Source organism: Grammomys surdaster, unplaced genomic scaffold (genome assembly GCF_004785775.1).
Source record: "Grammomys surdaster isolate TR1022 unplaced genomic scaffold, NIH_TR_1.0 126531, whole genome shotgun sequence".
NCBI classification, from domain to species: domain Eukaryota; kingdom Metazoa; phylum Chordata; class Mammalia; order Rodentia; family Muridae; genus Grammomys; species Grammomys surdaster.
In genome coordinates, this window is record NW_021621323.1 from 4,171,405 (window position 1) to 4,186,520 (window position 15,116).

The following is a 15,116-nucleotide window of genomic DNA, read 5'->3' on the forward strand; positions in this document are numbered from 1 at the left end:
GACAGGTAGCTCAGGAGTTAAAAGAAATTGCTGGAGTTATTACTTCTTGAATTAGAAGATTTTCTAAATTCCAGGTTCACTCCACTTTGGTTGAAAGAAGAGGGAGAAGCCACTTCATTCATAGGTCTATGTAAGTTCAAGAAATGGCCAAACAAAGGAAACGGGTGAGCGGGATTCAGCATGTGCCTATGAGAATTTTCCTTCTCTGTCACCCAAGGTAGTAAACCTCAAAAGGTGACCCAGCTGTGACAATGATCAATATCTGCTATGAAAGGCAGTTTATAATTACATTTTAACCACTTGGACATTTACCACATCCTTAGCATGCGGCACGAGGGCTCAGGCTTTTACATAGAAGCAACACACAAAGAGTTCTTTCCCCCACCCCCACCCCGAGCTTCTCTCCTACTGTGGGAGAATGGAAGGCTCAGATCTGCTGGTGATAAACACTGATAGTAGCCCACGACACATTTTCTTCCTATCTTTGTGGGGAGCTGGATAACAAACCAACCCATGGGGCTTTCCCAAGAATCTGCTGGAACTCACATGGCCTCCCAGGCACAGCTTCTCCCCACTCAAAGCCCACACCCCATCCGTTCCATCTAAATCCTTGAGACCTCACACCTGCTGGTCTCAGCTATGGGTTTGAGATCTTCCAAAGAAATGGATTCTGGTTTCTTGTCCCAATACTAAGTGACCCTTATATACAGTCAATTTGTCTGAAAAAGTGTTCAAGTTCTAGGGTAACAATGTTTTCCTAAATATGGCCCAAAGGCATCTTCCAACCCGGAGACCATGCTCCATACCGCGCATGCCTCATAGACAAGGGTTTATTTCACTGCTCATTGGCCGGGGACCGAGTGAATTGTGGTCAAAGCCCACTCACTATTCCTGTTTCAAGTCTTGCTCTTTGTCTAAAAGAGCTAAATTTTTAGAACTTGAAAGAAAGGCCCCAGAAGTGGCATTGAATTTGATTCTGAGCCTGGATTAAAAAACAAAACAAAACAAAACAAAACAAAACAAACAAAAACAAAAAAAAACCCACAGTAGTTAAATTTTAAAAGCCTTAGAAAATTCAGTATTCTGACAGGCATAAAATCTCTCACTTCAAGAAGCAATTTTAAGTGGAAAGCAAATACTGATGATTGTCAAAATAAAAAGGATCATCTAAAAAAATTTATCAGAATGTTTTATCTTTAAACAAACAAGAAACTGAACAGAAATTCCTTACAGAAATCTTGAGAATTAATACTTGGGTTTTAAAGGGGTATTTGGTTAGACAGTAATTAGGAAATTCTTCAGTGTATCACTTAATTGAGACGCCAATTAGGAAAGGCTGAATGTATCCATTCAGTCAGAATTGGGTTACAACTGGTCAGTAATGCATCCGGTGATTCAGAATCTTAACAATTGTGAAAACCAGAAGCAATAAGCGGGCACTGTAATCACGGGCTTCTCCTGTGGGATGGTTGAGGCTGGAGTGAATTGGAAACACTGAAACAAAGTTCACAGCCATTCTATATTCTTCCCCAAACAGGCTTTTCTTCCGGCTGAAAATGGCAAAAGGCAGGACACAACTATGAAGGCAATCATCTAAGGGTATGTGTGTTGCACACTTACAACACTGATTGGATTATTAAAAAAGAATGGGTGGTTTATGCTTTCTGAAACTAAGAACTTAATTTTCAATGTAATCACTGGTTCTCCCATACCTCAAAACATTCTGCTTTAAGGCAAAAACAGTGTCGTGGCACTGCGCACATGAGAAAAATTAAAGCACAAATGTCAAAACCGCTGTTTGTCATGATTACATGAGAAATCATGTCAAACCTGGTCAAGAACCCAGACAACACAACAGCCAGAACGACAGAGTTGGCTATTTATTACTGGACGCAGACAGTTGTGTTTAAAACCTAAGTAGGAGATGCCATCCTGTCAGCTAGACTTAACATAGCTCAAGAAACTCCAGGGTGATTTCTGATCCTAATTATTGATTTGCTGATTTGGTTTACAATTGAACCAATCAGATTTCCACTGCCTGTTTTGAATGAACCATTCAAATACTCTGTGTATTGTGTGCCTGGTCACAAGTGCAGGAGGACAGGCGGTGGCCAGAAAGCTTATGTCCTGTATTAAAGTATAAAAAGAAATACTTCCTGGGGAGAAACGCAATCATTCAGTAATCTTAGTAAAACTAAAATAACAAAAGCTACCTTAAGGAAGTTGTTCAGGAAAACATTCAAACTTACACACGTGGTTCATAAGAAATAAAAGTTTGTAACACAACTGGAAGTTTTTCAGATGAATTCAGTGTTACAATGAAACTTTCAAATTAAAGAACACTTCTTATTTCTGTCTTGCTCCTGCAAAAGAAAAAAACGCAAAGAAAACATGGTCAAAGAAAAGACGGCTAATTCTGAAAGAATATTCCTCTTTAAAAATACAAAACAACAGCAGCAGCAACAACAACAACAAAGCACTGCATGCCCTGTCTGCTATTTGATTATTTGTCCCATTTCTCTTTAGTATGGAACTTATAATTTTAGTAACCATGCCATTGCAGTTTCTAGACACTACTGACCTCCAGAAAGTGCCACCAAGTGGAACCTGTCTTTGAAAACTGACTCAAATTCAATCAGCTGTTCAAAATGATTTTAGAGCTAAATGTTTAGTTTCTCTGAAATAATTCACAAGGACAAAATGGTATATTGTATGAATCCTTAAAAACTAGCATACGGAACTGGTATTTTAATTAAATGGCATCATTTAAAATTTGCTATGCCAGTAATCTAATTAGATCAATGAACCCCTGCACTAGGGATTCTGAGAAAGCAAATGATCGCTAAATAAGTTATGTGGAATTTCTCCTGGTGTGCTTTTTTTATAGAAATTACACTTACTATTACATATAATGCAATTAAACCCATATTAAGACAGCACTGACATTCAAAAGTATAAAAAAATCCATTTCCTCTATTATTTAATTTTTTTAGTATAATCTACTAGAACTTTGATTAAGGAAATTCTTTTAATGCCTGGAAGTTGATTTTTAGATACAATATTATGAAGGCAAAAATAAAAAGAACTTCAAGTGCTATCTGTTGAGAAATAAGAAGTTTCTATCGTGTGAAACATACCCTTGAGATAGAAGACTCAAGTAACTATCTAACTATACACAACCAAAGTAGCAAGACAAGAAATACTTTAATCTTGTGACCTAGAAAAAAAGATCTGTTTAAGTTTGATTATTAAGAATAAAAGACAGAATGATAATTTTTGCAGCTTATGTGAATATACTTCAAATATATCTTCTCGTTTCCTATTTATACTGAGAAGATATATTTGGGCTAAAGGAACTGTTGGTGTGTATGGAGCATGTAGTGCCCACAGCTAAGCAGCTCCCAGGAGCTGGTGTATGGCACACGTGGAACCTACCGCTTAGCATTCCCCTGGAACTCACTGATACACAGTTTGCTAAGCTTGATGTTCTATCTCAACAGACACAGAATAGCAAGAGGAAACTAAACACAGTCACGTGTGAAGGAGGAGTGAACATGTGACTAAGAAAAATTATTTGAATTACATAAAGGGACTTGACAGTAGTTCTGGCTTGGTGTGGTCATAAGGCATGGTTTTTAAGGACTCCTTGAGCAGAGTGAAAAGGGGCCAATAGGAGGGGGAGGGGAGGAGAAAAGGGAGGAGCAGGAGGAGGAGCAGGAGGAGGAGCAGGGGGAAGAGCAGGGGGAGGAACAGGAGGATCGTAAGAAACTACTCTCTAAGATGACAACCAACTAAGAAATGAAGATAAATCTGTTTATACAATATCCTAGGATCACATTCAGGAATCGTTAGTCTAGATATTGCTTTGTGGATACCCATAAGATATTTTTTGTGTGTATATCTATTAAGTTTAGAGAAATTTTGTTTGAAAGTATTGGTACTTAAGGACAAAATGGTAGTAATTACCCAATAAAAAAACCACCAGAGGCTTCTCAAGTGAATGCTGAGAGTAAAGATGAAGGTTAGCTATACTGTATTACTGAGGGGTCTCCCTGGATGCCTTCCCAGGCGTTTAGACCTGGACCACTGACCGCATTCATCGGGGATTTGGGGCAGACTTCCCCTTTCTCCTCCCAGGCTGTTGCCCAGACAGAGAGGAGAATCACCCCATGCAGCTGACAAGCTGGACCTAGAGTTGTATAACAGGCTGGAAGGCTGAGGGGGATACTAGTATACCATGGCACCCAGCCAACTGGCTTACTGGAGACCGGCCAGTCCCCGACTGAGGGGACTGTTGGGCTATCATGGCTGTCTCCTGATTGGGAACATCAGCTATCTTGTGCCCAGGGCCCTGATACCACCCTGGATGTCTGAAACAATAGGGATGATTTCTTGGTTTGTCCGGGACCTATGGAGATTTTAGAGCATTTATGGGTTCTAGTTTCCAAGAAACACTGACACTTTCTATATGTCACGTTCTTTAAAGGGAATTGACAGTTCCATCTTTACAACTTTTCTCAAAATTATTTCCATTTTACAGTTAAAAGAAAGTGTATACAATACTGGGTTACACCGGCAAGTAATAGTATTACACTCTGAGTCCCCGCTGCCTGACTTTAAGTGATATGTACCTGTGCTCTGGTCAGAGCCATGTGGCTGCCCTCACCCAACATGTTTCAACCCATCAGCATCCCTGGGGAGACGGAGTCCCCTCATATGTGCACCCCATACCCTTCCTCTTATGAACTCTCTCATCACTAAAGAAATAACCTTGGAATAACCTTGGGTCTAGTGTCACTAACATGACTCAGGTTTCTCTTTATAGCATAGAATGTTCTGGCTGAACATTTAATCATGTTAATTCAAATAAACATTTTAATCATGATAAAACCCCAGATAGAAGCTTAGTGTATGTTGGATATATTTAGACTTCAATTTATTCTCTTTTCCCTACTTTTTTTTACTTTTCTCAAACTCAACATACGATACATGCACACACACACCACACACATGCCACACCATACACATATACCACACACATACACTATACACTACACAGACACATACACACACACCATACACCACATCACACAGACACACACACACACACACATCACACACATCCCACAGTCTTTCTTTGTCTCTCATGATAGTGAAATAGCTACCTGATTCAATTTTCTCTTGGGTAGAATATTTATTTCCCATCTGATTAGAAAACTGAGCATAAGAACACCCAGGCCAGCTATGTTCTGCTGTGCTCCATGAAGGCACAAATGTCACATAATTAATTCTTTACTAGGCTGACCAGCCAAGAGGCAAAATAAAGATGCTGAAAAAGTTCAGAGAAAGTAAGCCTGGCACAAAGGGTCTGATAAGGGAAGGGGAGAATTCATAAGGAAAAAGGAAAAGTAAGGGAAAAGTGTGACCAAAGACCTTCTGTAAAGACGCAGTCATGCAGTTCAAACAGCCCAGACTTCATTTACTGTGAATTGGGGCAATTTATAGCTTCATTTGCCTAACAGAGATTTTAAAAGTATCTACTTGTTTGAATAACCCAGCGGTGTGAGGCTAAATTGTGGTAAGGAAGACAATCCGAAGGTAGACAGAGCACACCTGTAATCGCAGTGCTTGGGAAGCAGAGGCAGAGGCATCAGAGACTCAGGCATGGAGGTTAGCCTTAGATAAGTCCAAGGCCAGCCTCGGCTAATATGTGTATGCATGATGGAACTGCAGAGAAAGGCATGAAAGTGAGCTGGAAGGAAGCTCAATCCCAGTGAGAAGAAGAGGCGATTGGAATCAAAGCGCATTAGGAACATTATGGAACAAAACTGCGGCTTTATTAATATTATACTAATTGGGAGAGGGATCCATAGGCATATTAGGGGAGGGGAAAGAAATAATCTATTGATTGTGGATGTAATTAAAATGAAAATGAAGTGGGGGGCTTATAGCAGCCCACTGGCCTCTGTCCACCAGAACATGAGAGGTGACCAGAGTCCTGACCGACCTACCAGGGATGCTCAATGTTTTGAAGGATGTTGTGGTGAAAGAGCTGGCAAGGCCACCCAGCCCTGCACTTTGAGCAATTCATTCTGTAATAAAAACAAAACAAACCCTGAAAAAACTAAGGACCCGAACATGAGTCTAGATGTGTGTGACAGGCCATTGAAGTCACCTGAGTTGGAGTGGATAGGAAATGAGAAGCCACACTGCGACAGCTAGTGCTGCTAAATAATTAACAGAATAGCTTCTCAGACAGTAAGGGCAACACTAGGGCAGACACCGTCAAAGTGTCCCCAGAGGGAAGGGAAAAGAAGAAAGGACAGAGACAAAAACAAAACCAAACAAAAACAACAAAAAACAAAACAAAAACAAAAAACAACAACAAAAAAACAAAAACAAACAAAAAAACCCACTAAGATCAATGTCCACGTTGAAAACCTAGTGGTACACAGGACAGTGACCGAGGAAGGGTCACCTCACCTCTTTAAACAACCCTCATTTTCCAACTGCTATTTTGATACAAAAGGATCTGGGTTTGATGGTCTCAGAAGTCCTCTGGGGCCACTCATAACACACCATGAAAGTGGGTGTTGAACATGGCTCTCCCTGAGTCCAGCTTTCTCTTTCCTCTTCAGTTGTTGCCATATGAGGACACCATGAGACCTCTGTGCACCTTCCTAGGCTCCCTGCACATTCATGTTTTCACAAACTCCTAGGGATTAGCTGATCCAAACAGCCCTAGGTAATCACACTATCTGTCCAGGGTATCAAAATGCTATTGCCTATAAGATAGTGTCCTGCAAAGCTAATTGTTGGTGCTGGGTCTCCTCTGCAGGCACACTAGAGTTTTCCTGTGTTTCTTCCATCCCTCCTCACTAGTGGTCACCACCACGGTGGAACTGATGTTGAAGACTCTTGGAGAGGAACCATCCCAACAATCTTTCTCTGGGTTGCAACTAGAATGACGTTTGTGCTTTTACTCGAATTCTAAGCAAAAGTCCCAATAAATGTGATTCTGTGCAGTGTTTTCTTATCTTGGAAAATACTTTATAGCATACAAGACCCTTCCCTAGCCATTGACATGCTGATATACATTGGATGATTAGATAGTAATGTCCCCAAGATGGTAATATAGGTCTGTTTACCTAATTTGATAATGCATAAAGTTTACTATGTGATTATCTTATTTGATAATGCCTGAATCAGCATTGTGTACACACACACACACACACACACACACACACACACAGGAAGCAGGAATATATCCCCACTAGAGATAACAGGAATGTCAGAGAGTCTGTCACCCCCAAGATTACCATATTCTCTTAGCTCAGCTCCTTTTTTCTTTCCCATGCAGTGTGGTTTTAACCAAGGAGTAAAAATCCTGGAGGCACATAATCTCAACCCTTCTCACTCTGAAAGGCAGAGACACAAGTCTGCCCACAGCTCTGATACCCACGTGCTCCTGCCAGAAGGTATCTTCACTCTGTCTTCTGTGTTTGACCTGAAGTGTCCTAGTTCCAACCACTCACTCACATTCATGCCTCTTATCAAGTTCTACAGACTGTATTTCCAGCAGAAATCCCTGCCTGTGAGCAGTCTTGGTGTCAGAAATAGATTTTCTCTGATTTCCTTTGTAAGTATGGAAGCTGTTCTTTTTCAAAGGGAGAGTAGGTGCTTATGGGGATTAGCCTTGGAGCATGGTGGGTTCAGCCAGGGTAATATGGCATAAAATGCAACTTGACCCAAGGAGTAACTTGGGCTTCAGAATCTTACCCACTTCTGAAGGTCAAATTCTGTGTGTGTGTGTGTGTGTGTGTGTGTGTGCATGTGTGTGTATGTGTGTGTGTGCTTGTGTGTGTGTTATATCTAACCATACATAAGAACATAAGATACACTAAAAGCCTTAAGGAAAGTATTCTGATCATTTGAAAACTGAAAGAACTTTTTAAAACAAGAACTTTTTAAAAATGTAGTTTCTGATTCTTTTGCCTGCTTGGAGGACCCTTTCCTACTAGGATGCCTTGTACCCAGCCTTGATGTGCTGGTGTGTGCCTGGTCTTATTGTTGCTTGCTGCTTTGCTTGTATTTGGTTGATGTTCCTGGGAGGCCTGCTCTTTTCTAAGTGGGGGGAGTGGATCTAGGGGAGAAAGAAGTGGGAGGGAGAGACTAGAGGGAGGGAAGGGAGAGGCAACTGTAACTCAGATATAATAAATAAGAAGAGAATTAAACAAATACATAATAAATAAATAAATACATTAGTAAATCAAAATATTGTATTCAAAACAAAAAAAGGCAGTTTTTGTTGTTGCTTTTTGGTTGTTTGTTTTTAGAATAAGAAATTTCAAGGGGCAGATGGGAAAGAAAGGAGAAGAATATTTCTGATGGCTTTAGTGAACATCCATTTGAAACGCTCCACACTTCAGCTAACGTGATTTCCCTGTCCTGCCTGGAGGCCAGGAACAAAGAGAGGCTCACTCCAAGAAATCTAGACCAGGCTTTCATTTCTTTTCCTTCCAGCCATTACTAAAACAAAGGCCAAGAGACTTGTGGAAGGTTCCTTCCTCTTTGTTCTCTGGTGGAGACTTGTGGAAGGTTCATTCCCCTTTGTACTCTGGTAGGAGAAATGTGCAGGCAATTTGCAATGGTCAAAGGGGGAAGGCGGTCCAGATTGGGGAGTGAGGGAATGTGGACAATACATTAATAACTTCACAAATCAGGCAGAGTTTAGTCTCGGTTTCCCAGAACGCCCACGTCTACAGACAGCCTCTGTGACTCTCCCACTCCCAACACAGAGCCACCGGATCACCTGATCATCAGAGTAAAATCCACTCACCAGGAGCTGCTCCACTCCGCTCTCCTGAGACTCTTGTCATCTGTGCTCCACCACGAAGCTCATGGTGGTGCCGTCGAAGGAAGGGGGAGCAATGATCCGTGGCCCCAAGGGCTGTGAGGTGATGCTGATGACAGGCTTGCCGTGCAACTGAGCAAAGCCCTTGGCCCCCACAAGCTGGGGTGTGGCTGCCGGGGCAGAGGAGGAAGAGGCGGCAGGGGACTGACCAGAGGCCATGAAGTACGGGGCTTCAGTGAACCCTGTAGCTGTCTCTTTGCTGGGGGTCTCTGCTGCCACAGAGAGCTCACTGCCTCCTGTAGTGTGAGCAATGGGCGTGGGCTGCAGGGCGTTGGGGGGTAGCACTGTGGGCAGAAATCCAGGATAGATCATGTAGGTGGGCCCGTAGGCCCCAGGACTCAGGGCCAGAGGAGGTACAGGAAGGGACATGGGTGCCACAGGCTGTTGTTGGGGAGTCATGGGCACGTCCACATATTGTCCTGTCTCGGGGTCAAACAATCTCCGGGTCATGGGTTGAACTGGCGTGTCCACCAGATAATACTGGCCGGTGGTCACATCCAGGAGCATCTTGCGCTGCGTCTGCTGAGGCTGCGTCTGCTGAAAGGGATCTGTGGGGACAGCAGCTGGGCCTGCAGGGGCTGGGGCTGGCATACCGGGCGGGGAGAAGCAGAGAACCTGAGGCTGAGCTCCCTGGAGGGTGAAGGGCAATGCCTGCTGGTGGTAGACAGCAGTCGGGGGATGCTCAGGACTCTGTGGCCCTGTCGGGGCAGCAGCGACCGGTTCTCGGTGGTTGTCAGGTTTGGTACGCCAAGCTGGTCTGCTGGTTCCGCTGACTTGAGATCCTTTGGGGTTATTGGGGACCTGGCTGCGGGCACTCAGTGGAGGTAAACTACAGAGAGTGGCAGCTGAGGAGCTTGGGGGCACATCTCTGGAAGCCCCGGGTCTGCCAAGCAACTCCCCTGAAGCAGCACTTCCCTTAAGAGGGATAGTCAGGTAATTCTCACACTCACTGTTGCTCTTCTCCAAACTGACAGCAGTTTTCCTGTTGGTGGCGTCATCGGGAGGGGCTCGGGTGGCTGGGGAGATCTTGAGGGATCTGAGTCCCTGCGATTTGATGCCCTTGGCTGTTGAAAGGCTCTCAGGAGCAGGTCCTTGTGGGAACTTGCCAGCAACACCTCCAGTTTTTTGAGTGCTGCTGGAGCTCACCGTGAACACATTCCGATTGCTGGGGAGTGGGGGGAGGGGCTGCAAAGGTTGCGTTCTTTCCACGTCTTTGTGGACTGGAGGAATATAGAGAGACCGGGGCCTTTCTCTGGCCATGTTCTCAAAGGCAGCCGCCCGGGCAGACACGCTCTCAGTGCTGGGGTTTGAGTTTCTCCTCTGCAGGCGTTCTATGGGGGCGGCTCGCAGGACCACGCCACCTTTGTGTCCTGTGTCCCGTTCTTCCACCTGTCCCAGCTGCTTGGCTAGTTTGTCAGAGTCTCCTTCGGGTCCAGCTACCCCTTCCTTCTCCTCACTGGCTATGAGTGACAGGACATGGCTGTCAGCCATCATGGGCAAGGGATCACTTTTGCGCTTCCATTCATTCCTGTTGAAGCTGTACAGCTCCTCCATGGACCTCACGGCAGCGGTCAGCTTCTCCAAGGCGTTGCGGGCTGGCTTTGGGGCTTTCCCCTCCTCCTTGACCTCTTCCTCTTTGGGCTTCTCCGGGGTCCTCTGAGCAGAAGCTTTGGAGACAATCTTGAGCACAGGTAGGTAAGAGCCCTGCTCAGATTTATTGGGGGCAATGGTGGCCACAGGCAGCCTGCCAGATGCCCTGTGAACCAAGACAGTCCCTTCTGGGGAGGAGTTCAAGAGTCTACTGCCGTTGCTCACTTTGCCTACGCCTTCCCTGGGCTCTCGATCCATGCCATCTTCTCTTGGATTCACAACGGCCTGGCACGTAATCACCATAGGGGACAAGGACCTAGATCCTCCAGAGGCAGGAGTCAGCTGCCTAGGCTTAGGCCCTGTCAAGCCCTGCTCTGGGGTGACACTGCCCTTGTCACTGCTGTCACCTGATCCCTTGATTAGCTTTCTCACATCCCTCACCTGGTGGAGAGGTCCTGGGGCCTTGGACTTGTCTCTCACGTCTCTCACCTGGAACTGGGGTACCTTTTCCAGATTGTCCCCACCACGGAAGAGTTTCTGCTGGGTCCTGCTGTTATCCTCAACGGTCTTGAAGAGGTTTGAGCTGCTGCCGCTAGCCAGCTTGGGCGTGAGCAACTTGGCAATGTTGAAGTCTGAACTTGGCTGTTGTACACTTCCCAGCCGGATCTTGATTTCAGGAGCCTTGGGTCTGATCACTGCCATGGAGGTCGCCTGGGCAGCAGCAGGGTACTTGGTGGCCTGCTTTTCTGGCTGTTTGTCCTTGGGTGTCTGCTGGATGTTGGGAACAAAGAGGCGAGACATGATAGTAGACTTGCTGGCAGAGATCTCCCCAAAATCAGCCCTCCAGTCCCCACCTTTGGGGAGCTTCAGCTTCCCAACTGGAGCTTTCTCCTCCAGCTTCTCCGCCTCCTTCTCCTTCCATGTCCGGAAGGCGCTGTTCTGACTCCGAAGGAAGATGCCCTTCACGGTCTCTGAAGCACTCTTTTTAATTTCACACACTTCTGTGTGTCCATCGGAGAAATGTCGGCCGGAACCTGTGTTGCTCTCTCGAGGAGTACTGGCTTTGAAAATGGGGGATTTAGAACCTACAACAGACCCTTCTCCACCTGCATCAGACACGCTGACCACGGTATACTCAGAACTAGCCTCAGAGTGTCGTGAACTCTGCCTCTGCAGACCCCGCTCCCACGGCTTCTCAGCCCCAGGAGGCCCTTCTGTCTCCTTTGTGCTGGGAGGGTTACAGTGAGATGTATCAGTGACTTCTCCTCTCTCCATTTTGAACTCATGCTCTCTTTGCATCTTCTTAGAAATGACATTTTTGAGCAGGCTGGAAGCGAATTTGGACTTCTTCTGGGGGCCATCACTGCGGGAGGCAGGCTTGCTACTCTCTGATGTCTCTGAGCCATCGTCTGTGTACACGGAACCTGGACCCTTGTTAGAACCTTTGGTGATTCTGCAGGGCCCAGTGGCTGAGCTGGCTTTGCTCTCACTTCGGAGATTGAGGGGCTCCAAAAGTGTGACCACCCGAGAGCCAGTTTGGACTTGTTTTTGGAAGCACAGGGGCGTCTCCACATGTTTGATTTCTCCTTCAACTTTGCTGACCACAAACTCCAAGGCCTTGGTCTGCGACTTCTTGGCCTGGAGGAAGAGCTGGTCTGCAGCGGCTCGGGTGCCACCACCCTTCCTCAGACCTGCAGCCACCGAGGCTGCGCTGCTCCTCAGCAGGCTCTGTTCCACTCTGGCTCCGACACCTCCACATTTTAAGTCCAGGAAGGTTGACCATCGTCCAAAGCCCACTTCAGAGAGTGTGGTAGAGGATTCTCGGGAGCTGATGTTCAGAGCCTCAAAATAAGGGTAGGCAAGGCTCCGGAAGGCCCTGGAGGTTAGATTCCTCACCTCTTTGTCGGCGTCGTCCAGCTCACTCACTGCACTGGAGGCTCCACTGGAGTAATCCACCAGCTCCTTTGCCCGGATGGCCCCGCACCTGGTTTGCAGGCGAGCAGGGACAGCAATGAATTTCTTTGCATGGTCCTGAGCCACGGCTGCAGCCGAAGTTTGCTTCAGGGAACTTGAATTGTGTTCAGCAGCTGCAGAGACTCGGAGGCTCATGTCGCCTTCATGCTTGGCAGCATAAATAATGTTTTGCTTTGCATGCACGTTGCTAGGCTCATTTATAGCCCGGGAAGTTGGCTTGATTGACAGGTGGATCTGGCTTGCTGCACCCCCACAGCTGCTTGCAGCAGTGGCCGATGCCCCTAAGGCTGCCTCCCAGAGCTCCAGCAAAGGCTCAGATGGAGTGGCAGTGCCAGGTCCAGTGGGTGGAGGGATAGTGTCACTATCAGAGGGGCCACTGCCCACTTCTGTGCTGCTGGTGTCACGGCCGCTACTGCCTGCCCTGGGACGAGCCAGGTCGCTGCTAATGGGGCTGGGAGTCCGAGTGGTGTTGGTGCTTGGCGTGGTGCTGACATAACAACTATTGTCATCATCTTCTTCTGTGGTGATGTCTCCTGGGGTCTCATCACTGCCACCAAAGGAAGCATAGTCCACGAACGAATAGATCACATTGTTATCCTCGAAGTCCCAGCGAGAAGCCAGCCCCACGTCGAAATCCATACCCTGCTCTACCTCAGTCAGCTGGATCTCGTGGGTGGTGATGTAGTGTGCTTCCTCATTTTTCAGGGGGCCCCTCTTGCCATGGGACTTGGCAATAATGTCCTTGCACGTTGTTCTATCATCGACCCCTTGTCTTCTATCCTCCCCTGCTCCTGCCCAGTCTCCTGCTTCTTCTCCCCTGTGTTGTCCGCAGCTCGTTTCCGGTTCACTTTCAAAGCCTAAGGATGAAGAGGAGGTAGCCAGGACCCCCAGTAACTTGGTGGGATCGTCCATTTTGGAAAGGCCATTGTCTTCTGCACTGTCCACTGGGGAGGAGGAAGAGGAAGAAGAGGAGGACGATGAGACGTCGTTCTCACAAGCCTGGGAGCTGAGGCACTGGGAGAAAGTGGGACTGTCTCCGGGAGCTGGAGCCTCGGGAGGGTGGCTGCTGGGTTCATCCTGGGATTTTGTCTTCAGGCTCCTGGAGGCCTGCTCCTCAGGGCAGGGTTCCGGTAGCAGTTTCATGGTCTCGGGGCTCTCCCTTCGCGCTCCAGCTGAAGCACACATTTCCACATACTTGGATTCAGGCTGGGTAGAGGCTGACAGCGCAGGTAGTGGCCGCAGCTGCTGCTTGGGCTCCGGATTGTCTTGCGGTCGGCTCACCGGGTCCTCTGCAGGCGTCAGTCTGGTCTGTGAGTTCATGTCAGAAGTACCGCCTTCCATTCTGAGCCCTTGCCCAGGGTATAGAGACAAGAAGAGGCAGTGGTGAGCGCTGGGGCTGTCCTGGATCCCCCTCTGGTCCTGGAGGGGCCGCAGAGTGGCCTGAAACAGGTTCCCTGGCTGCCTGGCTGGTTCCAAGGCTGTAGGTACCACTGCCACAACTGTCACCACCGCCCAGTTCTTCAGCCCCTGCGGTGGGGCCTCTGCAAGCCAGATGGAGGTGGGAGGGCCTCCAAGAGAGGGAGCAGAGGTGGTCTGTAGCCAGGGGGCTGCGGCTCTGGCCGCGACTGTGGCCAGTCTCCTGCTGCTGAGCTGTCCTGTCCAGTTGCTTGTCTGACAGTGTCGGTGGGTGGGGGTCTGAATGCCATTAGCCAGAGAAGAAGCAGCATCTGTAGGTTGACCCCGGGTCTGCCAGAAATGAAAGGAAAGCATGTGCTGTGTCCTGTACAGCTTTTTCGCTCTCCTGGATGGGGAGACAGAGGGTCACGTCATTCCAGAAATATTTTTAGTGTCCATTCCCAAGTCATATCGAAGCTACACTTGAGGGTAAAAAGAAGAGATGAGGAGAGGAGGCGGGGTGGGGGAGGAACGTGGCTTCTGATTCAAATCAACCAAATGTTCACTGTAATCTGTTTTAGAGGCGTCTAGCAAGAACACAATTACCCTTCACTGGCTGCCATCTTTCCCCCAGCCTCTGATTAAAGGAAGTTTCTCTCCTTGTTCAAAATTCAAATTTTGCACTGTACTTCAAATCAATTAAGGACATTCCAGAAATATTTCAAGTCCCACTTGTTCATTGTGCATATGGTAATTTTATATTTGCCTCACTTGCATTGTCTTTAGAGAGCCAAATCAGATGAAGGGTGGTCATAAAAGTTTTCACAGGACAAGAATATTTCGTCATCCTTCCCTTTGGCCAGACTTATACTCTGTGGAACATAACTTATTTGTTTCAAAATAGAAAAAAAAAAAAACTCTTCTAGGATCCTTGCTGTGTTTACTCAAAGCTTAAAGGGGTAATTTTCAGAGACCTAAAAACTCCTTTAAATAAACTACAGGTATTCTGAAGGAACACAGGAAGACAATGTGGATGCTACTTCAAATCCCTACAGCGACTACTAAAGCTCAAACCCATCCCTAAACTTGCAAATGCACTACAAGACAATAAGTCCTGTTAAATATAGCCAGCGATTGGGTTCCCCTGGCTGCATGCCAGGTCTGCAGGGCAGAGAGTCAAAACACAGGAAAGAACAACGAATATGCTTACCCTTCATGTGTACAGTGCGGCTTGGAGGGAGGT

The 15,116-nt window shown here is 46.7% G+C and overlaps 1 protein-coding gene across 1 annotated transcript; it reads right to left on the bottom strand.

The window, feature by feature from the left end:
* Nucleotides 1-8,875: 8,875 nt before the first annotated feature.
* On the bottom strand, nucleotides 8,876-14,248 carry CUNH4orf54 (chromosome unknown C4orf54 homolog). The gene has a single exon (XM_028760368.1). It carries the CDS (start codon nucleotides 14,246-14,248, stop codon nucleotides 8,876-8,878), a length of 5,373 nt encoding a protein of 1,790 aa, XP_028616201.1.
* Nucleotides 14,249-15,116: the final 868 nt, after the last annotated feature.